The sequence below is a fragment of the Pelobates fuscus genome, chromosome 5, assembly GCF_036172605.1.
Source record: "Pelobates fuscus isolate aPelFus1 chromosome 5, aPelFus1.pri, whole genome shotgun sequence".
Classification (NCBI taxonomy): Eukaryota; Metazoa; Chordata; class Amphibia; order Anura; family Pelobatidae; genus Pelobates; species Pelobates fuscus.
Window position 1 is genome coordinate 127,411,266 of NC_086321.1, and position 13,460 is coordinate 127,424,725.

The 13,460-nt window shown below is 42.7% G+C and overlaps 1 protein-coding gene across 1 annotated transcript in view; it reads left to right on the forward strand.

Moving 5' to 3' along the window:
* The window catches only part of P2RX7 (purinergic receptor P2X 7), a 57,037-nt gene extending 43,857 nt beyond the window's left edge, over positions 1–13,180 (forward strand). Inside the window, exon 13 of the mRNA XM_063456983.1 lies at positions 12,503–13,180. Within this exon, the coding sequence (XP_063313053.1) occupies positions 12,503–12,961 (459 nt within the window). The 3' untranslated portion in view covers positions 12,962–13,180. The remainder of the gene's footprint in view (positions 1–12,502) is intronic.
* Positions 13,181–13,460: the final 280 nt, after the last annotated feature.

Sequence of the window (13,460 nt, forward strand, 5' to 3'; positions counted from 1 at the left end):
CAGTAAAGTGAAAGAAATTATACTCGCCAGGTATGCTATAACACCCGAGGCATACCGGCGGAGGTTCCGGGATCTAAAGAAAACAGAGAAGGACTCGCACGCAGAGTGGGCATGCCGATTACAGGGGGCAGCGCTCGGGTGGGTGCAAGCTAGCAAGGCACGTTCTATGGAGGATGTAATACAAATGTTGCTGATGGAGCAGTTCTATGAGGGAGTAACCAATGAGGTCCAGGAATGGGTAAGGGACAGAAACCCTACTTCCCTTACCGAGGCGGCTAGGAAAGCGGATGACTACCTGGATGCACGCAGGTCACAAAAACCTGCAGCTCCAAAAGCAACCTTTAAAACATTCGGGGGAAACAACTACACCCCAGCTCCACCGAGACCGCTACCACCACCTCCACCACCCGCTGCACAGCCCCGGTTCCGACAACCCACCGCTGGCCCCTGTCATCACTGCCAGAAGTGGGGACATTATAAAAGGGAATGCCCACAGCTACGGGACCGTTCCACCTGGATTCGTCCAGGCCCACCTCCACCCAGGGCGGCCGCAGCCCACCACTACCAGGACCTAGTCACCACCCCATATGGTTCCGCAGTCCCCATTACTACTGTGGAACAATGGGAGGTACTGCACGAGGCAGATCCGGTCCAGGCCAATGTGGATAATCTACAGCACCATCGACAGACGGTATATCTGAATGGTACAGCAGTCCGGGGATTACGAGATTCGGGAGCCACCATCACTTTGGTACAGAGCCACCTGATTTCAGATCAGGCAAAACTGAACAAAACTGTTGCCGTCCGGGTAGCTGGGGGAGCAGTGTACCGGCTACCTACAGCAAGGGTACATTTACATTGGGGAGCGGGGGCAGGGGAAGTGGAGGTGGGGTTGATGCCACATTTACCGGCGGAGGTTTTATTGGGGAACGATCTGGGGAGGCTCACTTCTGCTTTTGAGCCCCAGTCACCCACCACAGGAGAGGTCAACCCTGTAGTCACCCGACAACAGGCCCGCACCCAGGACCACAACACACTGCCGGAGGTCCAGGTAAGCAACCCTACCCCCCCCTCTAGAATGTGTCCCCTGGGCTCCACCTAATGAATTTGTAGCTGAAGTCGCAACAGACCCCACGCTTCAGGTGTATAGGGACAAGGTTGGCACGGGTTCCCCCGGGGCGGAGGGAGAGAAGTTTATCTGGGATAAACAACTTTTATACAGGGAAACAACCAAACAGATTACGGGGTTAGACCCGATAGCGAGGAGACAATTAGTGGTACCACAGCGGTACCGGGCTGAATTACTCCGGATAGCACATGATATTCCGCTATCCGGACATCTAGGGGTTAGTCGCACCAGGTACAGACTAACCCAGAGTTTCTTCTGGCCAGGGATTAGCCAGGAAGTACGCAGATATTGCACGACTTGCGATACCTGCCAGAGAGTGGGAAAAAGGGGGGATCGCAGGAAGGCTAAACTTCACCCCTTACCCATAATAGAGGAACCTTTTAGCCGAATAGCGGTGGATCTGATAGGCCCCCTCAATAAAGTTAGCCCGTCAGGAAAACGGTATATTTTAACGGTCGTAGATTATGCCACCAGGTATCCAGAAGCAGTGGCTCTGACCAACATCCACGCTGAGACGGTCGCGGATGCCCTCATGCGGATATTCTCCCGGATGGGATTACCCAGGGAGATTATCTCGGATCAGGGTACCCAGTTTACCGCAGAATTCACCCAACACCTCTGGAGGATCTGTGGCATTAAGCCTATTATCAGCGCCCCTTACCACCCCCAGACGAACGGGCTCTGCGAACGATTCAATGGTACCTTGAAGCAGATGCTCCGAACCTTCGCAGAGACCCACAAGGACTGGGAACGATTCCTGCCGCACCTCCTATTTGCATACCGGGAGGTGCCGCAGGAATCCACAGGGTTCTCCCCGTTTGAATTATTGTTTGGAAGGAGGGTCCGAGGCCCATTGGATCTTATTAGAGAGCATTGGGAGGGAGACCGGAGCACAGATGGCACTCCCATCCTACCATATGTGTTGGCCTTTCGGGACCGCCTAGAAGCGTTGACCAAGACGGTACGGGAAAACCTTCAGGAGGCCCAGACCCGCCAGCGTACATGGTATGATCGGGGAGCCAGGGACCGTAGCTTTCAAGTCGGGCAGAAGGTACTAATTTTAAAACCTGTCCGACATGATAAGTTACAGGCCGCCTGGCAGGGCCCATATAAGGTGGTGGAGCAAAGATGCGATACCACCTATATTATCGGCCCCTGCACAGGGACTGGGGGGCGACGCATGCTCCATGTGAACATGCTGAAGCCCTACCACGAGCGTACTGAGGAGGTAACCGCCATCTGTGCCCCTAACACGGAAGAGTTTGACAGCTTACCCCTCCCCGATTTGCTGGGGGATGGGCAGCTTTCCGGAGATTTAGGGGAGGTTACGCTGGGAGATCGGCTGAGCCCACAGGAGCGGATCGAGGTACAGCAACTATTGGAAGAGAAATGCGACACATTCTCTAATGTACCTGGATACACGCCTCTGGCAACTCACCGGGTCGAGACCCCAGGGCAACTACCCATGCGCCAGACGCCATACCGCATTCCAGAAGCGGTACGGGCAAACATGCGTAAGGAGATCGACGAAATGCTCCAACTGGGGGTGATTGAACCCTCAGACAGTCCTTGGGCATCCCCTGTAGTCCTCGTACCAAAGCGAGACGGTACGACCCGCTTCTGCGTGGACTATAGGAGATTGAACGAGAAGACTGTATCTGACGCCTATCCGATGCCCCGGATAGACGAGTTACTGGACAGAATGGCCAGGGGCCAATACCTCACCACTATTGACTTGTGTAAAGGGTATTGGCAAATCCCCCTGGCCCCAGACGCCATCCCGAAGTCGGCCTTTGTCACCCCATTTGGCTTGTACCAGTTTAAGGTCATGCCATTTGGGATGAAAAACGCCCCAGCCACCTTCCAAAGGATGGTGGATCGACTCCTAGATGGATTCCAGGACTATACATGTGCCTACCTGGACGATATTGCTATTTTTAGCAATACGTGGCAGGAACACTTAGCTCACATCGGAGCTGTACTAGATAGGATAAGGGAAGCAGGTCTGACCTTGAAGCCGGCCAAGTGTAGTATCGGCATGGCTGAGGTACAATACCTGGGACATAGAGTAGGGTGCGGTAAACAAAAACCCGAACCCGCCAAAGTAGAGGCTGTAGCCCAGTGGCCCACCCCTAGGACTAAGACTCAGGTTTTAGCGTTTCTAGGGACAGCAGGGTATTACCGGAAGTTTGTTCCCAATTATAGCGCCCTGGCCAAACCCCTCACTGACCTGACCCGTAAGAACCTTCCCCGCCAAGTAAACTGGACCCCGGAGTGTGAGCAGGCATTCCAACAATTGAAAAATGCACTGATAAATGCCCCTGTCTTGGCAGCTCCCAATCCAACTAAACGTTTTCTTGTTCACACAGACGCTTCTATGTTTGGATTGGGGGCAGTACTGAGTCAAGTCGGGGCCGATGGCGGGGAACATCCAGTGGCTTACATCAGTCGCAAACTGTTACCTCGAGAAGTAAGCTACGCCGCCATCGAAAAGGAATGCCTGGCTGTGGTGTGGGCCCTAAAGAAGCTACAACCCTATTTATATGGACAGCCCTTTTCCTTGCTCACGGATCACAACCCGTTAGTCTGGCTGAACCGGGTGGCTGGAGACAACGCCAGGCTGCTGCGATGGAGTTTGGCGCTACAGCCTTTTGACTTTAATATCCAGTACCGGCCGGGTAAGCAGAATGGAAATGCTGACGGGTTGTCAAGACAAACTGACTTAGAGAAATGATCCGTGAGCCCCCGGACATCCCCAAGCCGATCCGTGTTGGATCAGACTGTGTATGCCGGCTTGTGGGCAAGGGGGAGCAGTGTAGCGGATTGGTACCGGGCTGTCCCATGACATGTATGAGAATAAGTGTATTTGGTCATATGGCTGGTTTAATGTGTATGTACATGTATAGAAAGCATGGTATCCGGGTATAATGACAGTTAAATGTATGTAAAGAATTGTATTCCTCTAGTTGTTCGGTAGAATCATTCAAATAAAACAAGGGAATGAAACTACCGAACAACCAGACCACCCAGGAATGAGTGTGCCTCCAATTACCGTTTGCAACAATGTTGCAAACAGGTAATTGGCAATCAGTGCAGTGTGGTCTTTGTCCTCTGGGTGGCCGCCATTCGGGAAACAAACACGTGGCGGCGGCCATCTTAAACTACCGAACAGCGGTGTTTTGCCGTCGAGTGTCTGGAACTAAAATCGGACACTTGACTAGGCAAACACCGCTGAGACCTCCATACTTCCAGAAATTCGTATGGAAACTACCGAATGACCCGCCGTTCGGTAGAAAGAGCCCCATAAACAAGGGAATTCATTCAAACCCTCTCCAGGCTCTATAACACAGGCAATTCGCCTGTTTTCATTCCCTTGTTTGTGACCGACCGCAGGGCCAAAATGCATGGAACTGTTTTCGGATACTTTACCCATGCGGTCGGTCAAATCTTTGGAACCCCATATCTCACGAACCATTCATCCGAATGGGCTAATTTTTAAGTATGTTGGTCCCCCAGAATAGAGCTATCTGGGGATGTTGGATTTGTGGATGTACCCCAAGTATTTAGGGTACATCCAAAACTCGGGGAAAACTGTGTACACAATAAGGGGATTATGATGCTAGAGGAGGGGAGGAGATCTGTGGGAGGTTACTACTTAGAGATTGGATAATGTCTTAAGTGTTAGAACCTCCTCCCTTGCATGGGAGAGGGCTTTATAAGGAACTGTGGAATAAAGCTTGTCAGTCTACTCCTGAAACTGTGTGTCGTCCAGTTATTGGGATTGCGATGGGGATACTGCTGTATTACTTTACCTGCTGGAAACCTTGCCTATGGACTTAACATCACCTTGTTCCTGAGCCTCACTGGAATCTCTAGTGGAGAATAGCTGTGCAAGATCGGCTCTCCGCTACAGCTGCCTCTTGAGTTTAGCTTTAATGAGCTAACCAAACCTGGAAGAAACAAGATTAATTTACAAAACTGGCAATTTTCATTGACATCTGTACTTTTTGTAAAATGATAAACAATGGAGTGCCCCTTTAATGTTTCCATTGGCAATTTCCACAAATAAATAAATATACATGACATTGGGCCCTAACTTCAGTGTGTGTGGATACACTAAAACCTAACACTGCTAGTTTAGTGCGCTTAACCCCTTCCCGATTGCGGAAGTACTGGGTACGTTGTCAATGAACGCAGATGTACCCGGTATGTCCGCGGCAAAAATTACCCCTGTACTCAGCTGGACCAGCGATCCCGGTTGGGGGAGGGGGGGTGGGACTGCCCGTGACCCGTGCAGCAGCTCTGACCTCTCCAGCACTCCAGGGCCATGTGATCACCATGATCACATGGCCGCAACAGGAGTCTAATAGGAGTCTATGGTGCTGCCAGCAGGGGGACTGTCTGAGCTGTCAGGCAGTCCCCCTGACACTGAAAAGTGTAAAATAAATAAATACAACAGTTTTTATTGAGGCAATTTGTTTCAGTATACAATGTATACAGACAGAAATGTTGGAAGCATAAATTAGACTGTCATAGTCTCATTTATAAAACATAGTGTGGAACTAAAATCCAAAACCGCGCCTCCCTCTAACACACTGTCCCTGTACCTCCTTACTGTGCCGCAATATGTATGTGTTACTTTTAATTTTATTTTTCACGCATCACAAATACTTATTTGTTAAAGATGAGAGCAAGTAAACTTAATATTACAAATACTGAGACGTGACAGTTCCTCTTTGAAATGGTTTTCTTATCCAAGTAATGATCTTATTATTTCTGAAAATGTTACACATGCCTCTTTTTTTTTTAAATACAACCATTTTTATTGAGGCAATTTGTTTCAGTATACAATGTACAATGGGGTTTTCTCTGGGATTCCCTCTATTCACTCGAGGGGTTTTCTCTGGGATTCCCTCTATTCACTCGAGCACTTCACTATGCACGAGGGAATCCTTCTGACACCTTCACTTTTGCTTTTTTCGTTAACTTAAATGTTTATCTTCTATGGAGCATTACTAGGGTAGTGGTCAATATCTTAAGGGGACAGTGGCTAGCTAGCTTATCTACTATAGAACACCCACGAAGGTGTTAAGAGGAGATCATAGGAGATTAGAATAGTGGTGATTTTCAGTTTTTTTTCCCCAATGTATTACTCTAACCACCGTTTATATTCTATTACACCTATTGCTCTGAATATATTAGCAAGCTATCTACAACCTATTTAATAACAGCTATTTCGCTTTCACGACTATGCTATACTGTCTCCTCTATTGCCCTACCTATCTATCCATAATAAGATACTAAGGTACTATATTCTCTCTTGTCTCCTCTGTGGATCATCTTTATGTGATATACCTCACTGTCGTAGCCTCCAGTATACCTCAATAGAGATCTGGACACCAAGACAGATCCACATAGGATTTCAGGGTTATAAGCATTTTAGAGACACTGAAACATTGTATCCTCTCTACAGTACAGTTAATAAAGTTGCAGTGTATCACTGTTCATGTTTGGATACATGGTTAGTCAGTGCCTACAATATCACTATATGCCTTCCCTGCAGGAATGACCTTTTTTCAACTTTTGACAGTCTTTTGACATATTACTGTTATATCAGTTGGCGTTTTTTCTACTATTATTACCAGATTTATTGGGAGCCCCCACCCCTTTTCTAAAGGGGAGCTATCCAATTATTGTATTTTTGTATCTTTAACTACAATGTATACAGACAGATATGTTGGAAGCATAAATTAGACTGTCAAAGTCTCATTTATAGAACATATTGTGAAACTAAAATCCAAAACCGCGCCTCCCTCTAACACACTGTCCCTGTACCTCCTTACTGTGCAGCAATATGTAATAACATTTCAAGTTTCATTTTGTATTGCTCGTAGTAGAGAAATCTTTTGATCGAGCAAAGTCAAAATAGTAAGACTGATTTCCATAATATATAAATATTTGTTTAAAATTCATATACAAAATCAAAATATACACAAGGTGTTGATTAAAGTGCTTTATTATCCATAAAGTGCACCAAACATAAATACTAATAAAAATAGAATAAAAAGTTCTTACATATGGGTAGTAGTCCTTATGGTGTGCAAACCGCGTTTCCTCAGTTGCTATGATGTGGTCTGTAGTCTGTTCTTCTTTTAAATGGTTATGTTTGTCGTTTTCAGGTGTCTTGCGTTTTAGTTGATTTACTTCCTGCTCCGGTTTTGCGTTCCATTATTGAAATGCGGCGTCTATTCGCGTCTGACGTACTTCCGGTTTCTTTTGTTAGTGTTGGAACGCAACCCTTCGCTCTACTGTGATTACTTCCTCTTCTTGAACTTTGTATGGGCGTTTCCTTCTATTTGGAATGCATGGATGCGTTCCACCACTCTATTTGTGATTCTATGTCCTTAACCCCTTAAGGACCAAACTTCTGGAATAAAAGGGAATCATGACATGTCAGACATGTCATGTGTCCTTAAGGGGTTAAATGGTCCATAAAGATGCTCGGCAGTATATACAAAGAGGAAAAAAAAACAAAAAAGGGGGAACAATATGTTAAAAAGGGAAGATAAACCTCATAAAAGGAGGTGGGGAAGATATTTGATTTAATAAAATAGAAGTACATAGGTTAAAAGAAATATATATACCGGTATATAAAATAGAGCATGCAAAACATATAAATATGATATCATACTTGATATGGAGCAGATTAAATTGATGTTAAAATAACACACAGTAGAATTTTATAAGATATTGAATACTTAAGTAAAAGTACCTGAATCGTTTCTATCTTTCTCTTAGTATCTCATATATCGTAATGTGTCTAATAAATGCATTCTAGGAATTTATTTAAAAGAATAAAATAACTTAAAAAATTATAAAAATAAATAAATATGTAGTGTCTATTTAGAAATGATGCAAAATAGAACAAAAAAAGGTTGCGCCTAAAATATACAGTAAAACATATAAGAGTGTATAATAAATAATATAAAATAATACAATTTAATATTAAATATTAAATGAAATATAAATGTATAATTGGCAATAGTCCAAAGCACTTATCATAAGTCCATAATGGTAGATGCCGTGTATAAGAACAGGGATCCTGAGGCGTAAAATGGGGTGTGTCTTCACAAAGGTGTCCTTGAAATCCAGTGAAGTAATATGTGAAGAAAAAAGCAAGAGGAACTCCAATGGCACAGTATATAGATGAATAAAATGGTAAATAAAATAAAAGTAGTCTTACTCACACTTTTCAGAGCTAGAACCTAGCTCTGATATAACGCACGTGAAGTGGAATAATCCCCACTCAAGGATATGCGGAGTAATATTGATTGGCGAGTATCTGGCTCAGATTCAACGTCCAAGTTGGTATTGTTCGACCCAGGGAGATAAAATAAAGTATATAGTGCTCTCTGTATAGTAATTAAAAGGTATAAAAAGAGAATAAATATACTACTCACAGTATATAGAGCAGGCTTGTACTGCTCAATGTAGGCGCTTGGGTGGTATCATCCCCACCTAAGGATTCTTTAGGCTTCTCGTCAGGTAGATAGTATATGTATAGTCTGGTGAAAAAGAAATCAAAATGGCTATAAAATGTTTTATGCCAAAGTATTTTCTTTATTGTAAAATAATAAAATTAATATCTAGATAGCCCGCGAGAATTAAAAAGCCCACACACCAATTATTCAAACAAGAAGAAGGTATATAAAGCAGGAACTGGTCCAAGGAACATCACAAAGACTTTTTTTGATCCAGCTGAGGAAGCCTATTTGGCGAAACGCGTCCTGGAATATGAAAAGACTGTAACTATTGGACTTTTTTGATTTTGCCTATATAGTGTGTATTTGTATTTCATACTTATATATTTTTAAAGTGATAGCTTAATAAAATTACTACTTTTACTGAGACACTATCTGGCAAATCTGTTCCTGCTACAAGAAAGAAGGATTGTGGTCCTTAACCACATATGCTGTGCCATTGAGCCTATTTGAAGGCTCTGGTTTTGTGAGTACCCCATTCTGAACTACTAATATAAGTTATTTACCAAAGGTGCTGCACTATATATGTTCTATGTCCTAGATTGACAAAAGGAAGAACAAAAGTTCCCCAAGAAGGGAGAGGGTCGCCTTTACGGACCCTACAGGCGCATGAACTGAGCTAAAACTTTTTGGCTCTACAAAGTGTGAGTGGGAATAATCTTATGTACATATTTTATTATATACTTTACAGTTTTATACTATGATATATTCTTTGTGTTTACACTTTTAAGGAATCGTATATCAAGGTTAAGATTTCAAAAGAGAGAAAAAAGATATTTCAGGTATACCCACTTGTTTCCAATATTCTCTCTATTTTTCTTACATTATATCCAAATATAGCGCTTCACCATTTCCCCATATTTTATTCCTTTGTTTTAAGATAAGATTTTGGTGTTTTAGCAGCTACAATTGTATTATATTGTAACCAATTGGTATATATTTTGGTTCTTCAAATTAGCGCTGGTACATCCACCCATCTTTGACAGAGTACAGATTTAATTAATTTAAAAAAAGAGATTTTGTTCCCCGTCTCTGCAATTCTCATTACCTACTTTCTCAGAAATTATTAGGTATCTTCTTGACAAAATAAATATCATAAGAGGCAAGTCTCATACTGTTTAAACATGTCAGTGATTTTATGTCTGTTTCATGTCTTAGACACAGTAATTTATGTATTCTTATAACAAAACAAAATAATTTGAGGCTGTCAAGTTATTGCGAAGTTTAGCTGAGGGGCCAAGCATCCATTAAAAACAGATTGTATAAACTACATCCTTATCTTTATTATTAAAGAAACACTATAGTGTCAGGAATACAAACATCTACTCCCCACTATAGTCCTGACGTGGCTGTATATGTTTAGGTTTTTGCGGTAAAAAGGTGATTTTACTTACCTTTTCTCCCAAACCAATAACAGTATTGCCACAACTGGCTGAGACAATTTATCTTGATGTTGTCAGCCAATCAAATGCTTTTACATAGTAAAGCATTATGAGGCTATTGCACATGAGGGGCAAAATGATGCACTGTGCCAATCAGCATCTCCTCGTGGAGATGCATTTAATCAGTGCATCTCTATGGGGAACATTCAGCAGCTCAATGCAGAGCTTGGAGACGCTAAACATAGGTGCTGCACATTGTGCAGCACTGGACTAGGAAGCAACTTCAGTGGCCGTTTGAGTGACTGCCACTAGAGGTGTTACTAGGTACCAATGAAAAGACAGTGTTTACAGTGCTAACACTGCAGATACAGGCAATAGACACCAGGAGAACTACATTAAGTTGAAGTGAATATAGTGTCCCTTGAGGATGTTACCTTCACCATAAGGACGGAATCTAGGAATACAACGATGATTAATATTTAGTAAAGCACGCAGCAGAGATCAGCATTTAGCTAGAAATTAGTCAGAAAAAACTGTTTTTTTTTTTTTTTTTTGCAGTGCAGGGTAATATAAAGACATTAAAGAAAACAAACCCAGTGTTGGCATCCGAATATTCAATGTATAATAGCCAAACTCAGTGCCTGAGTTTGGCTATTATACATATAATATTGAAATGCCATATTTTGTCAATATTACACTTTTGTTGTGTAGTTTCCCTTGTCTTTTCATATAATATCAACCCCTTACGCTGTTTGAGGGGTAAGTGTTCATATATCCTATAGCGCTGTACCCTCACTCGGATGTTTTAGGTGGTGGGTCATATCACCTCAAACCCTAAGGCTTCTTACTGTAACTAGAACTAAATGTGGAATTGCCAAAAAAGATATTTTGTATTCACAAACCTTAGTCCAGCGGGACCTCCCACGCACCTACTGAGGGCCCCGTTCACCCCCCCCTGTGGGCCGGGGGGGTTATCCCGGACCCCACCGGGGAAGCAACGACCACCTACATCATCCGAGCGACGAAATGATTAAGCTGGGACTGCTTGGTACAATCCAAGATGGCCGCCGCGCCCATTACGAGCCGGAGACCAAGCTCCCACCTGCATTATGGGAGGCAGCGATTCCAACGGCTTCTGGCAGACCTCAGTGACTTAATTTGGACTCTCACTTCACTTACACAAAGAGGAACAACAGCCATAACACGCAGGCTTCATTCTGCATTTAAAGTAGAAGCATATGACTGAACACACTTCTGACCAACGAGTTCCTGAGCAGTCAAGTATCCAGCAGGAAACATAAGAGACTTAACCACTACCTAGAAGCCAGCCGATCCAGCACAGCTGCAAGAGTAACCAAGCGGCAGCCAACCGTGAAGAATTTAAAGTTTTAGCAGCGTATTGTTTAGTTAACATCTCCCTTTTCATATTATTTTAGATGTAACCACAGTTGTTTTATATCTGCAGATCTGCATAGAAACCATTTTAAAAAGTTTAAGCTAACATACATGCTCTACCCGGCAAGCTCAGTGACTTGCTGCCCCCTGGTGGTAAACTTTAAGCAGTTTTGGCGAAATCTATACAATGTTATCTTACATAGCCTGTAACTTAATACTCTATAACTACGTAACTAAGCATGCATAACTTAATTATCATTTGTACCAAACCTGTTATATTCTAAAAAATGTAAAAGTGCTGTTTAATCTGCCATGACATTGTTTGCTTGTATGACACTGAAAGCTTGTTCATGCTGTTGTGGCGCTGCAAGCTTGTTGTAATTACAACAACAACAAAAAATAAAGAATTTAAAATGACGTATGTAATAAATACTCGTTTCGTCCATTACGCGTTTCGACTTTACACTGTCAGTGTAAAGTCCCTGAGGAAGTCCCTAGCACAGACGAAACGCATAGGTCGCCTATTGGTGACTCTGAATTATATGATCTCCAGCCAACACATGATGATCTGAAAGCATCCATAAGACTAAACCCTTTGTGGGAAATTAAATACTAGGCATTTTTCCTTCATTGAAATTGTGAGTGACCACTTCTGATTGTACTATTTGGCACATTATCCACACAGTTATACGATTTGTTGTTTTGCTTTCTGTTGGTTTAGCAGAGATTCCCCTATTTTTGTATACATGTAACTAGAACTAGTATGATGTCTAGCAGGCTATTTTAAATATATTCTTAACTGTAAACGGTTTGCATTTCTGGATTAGAATAAAGACAGTCTGGGGAATTTGTTTCCAACATAACTATGTCAAGTCATGGGTTTTATAAAGTTGGCACACCCTAAATCTCTTAGTCTAACTTCTTTATCTGTCCTTGTGCCCGTCACATCCTCGTAGCATGATTCCTTATATTCACCCATACTGGAGCCGAAGTGAAATACTAACATGTTTATTTCATTAACATATTCTTTTCCAAATTTCTGTTCCTGTTTTCAGAGAGAAACGTTTCCATGTTACAAAGAGATTGTGCATCTTTATTCTGATGCCACCGCAGCTGCCCATGAATTTGAAATGCAGCCACATGCTGGAGTACAATATGATAAGCTCTCATCAAGACAACCGTGGTGCCAGTGTTCAAAATGCCCTCAAAGGAAAGAGTTTGAAAATCAGCTTTGTTGTAGATCAAAGAACGGAGACTGTATAACCACATCTGATATGTTTATAGAACTGGTTCTGTCAAGAAAGAGACTGTTATACACACTCCAATATAACAATCCTCTGTTAAAACCAAATTCTCTAAGCAATATTGAACTATCTGAATGTGCAAAGAGACAGTACATCCAGTGGCGTTTTGGGTCAAACTTGGATGTATTGGACTTTGCCGTGATACCAAGCTGTTGTATAGCTGAGATTAAAAGAGTATTCAAAGAGGGTTTTTCCAAAGCTTCAACTTGATATTTATACATCTTCCTCACCCAATGAGCTTGAAGCCACATATCATCATGTTTTTACTTTTTAGACAAAAAAATCTAGCTTATTTTTTTCAAGCACCTCAGGTATAGATAAACAATACACAAACATAATAATGCATTCCTAACCACCCATCAAAGAGAGAATTAACAAATAAAATATTTAACAACGACATTCCAGTCCAAAGACACCAAAAAAAGGTCATATAAATATATTTTTGAAAATTGATAAAAGTGCATGTAACAATATATTTCCATATACACTACAGGAGGACATAATTCTAAATAACCCTATCCGTAATGAAGCAGAGAGCAGCACAACACAGTGAGGCACATCAAGATACTTAGACAAAAAAATCAATAATGTAATAAAAAAGATTGGTTCCCCATTATTATCATGTTGGGGCTCAACAAGTTACCCCTACCTTATCCGAAGGTGAAGGCTAGTTACAGTTGAACCCAGTCATGCCCATACTCCCGGGCTC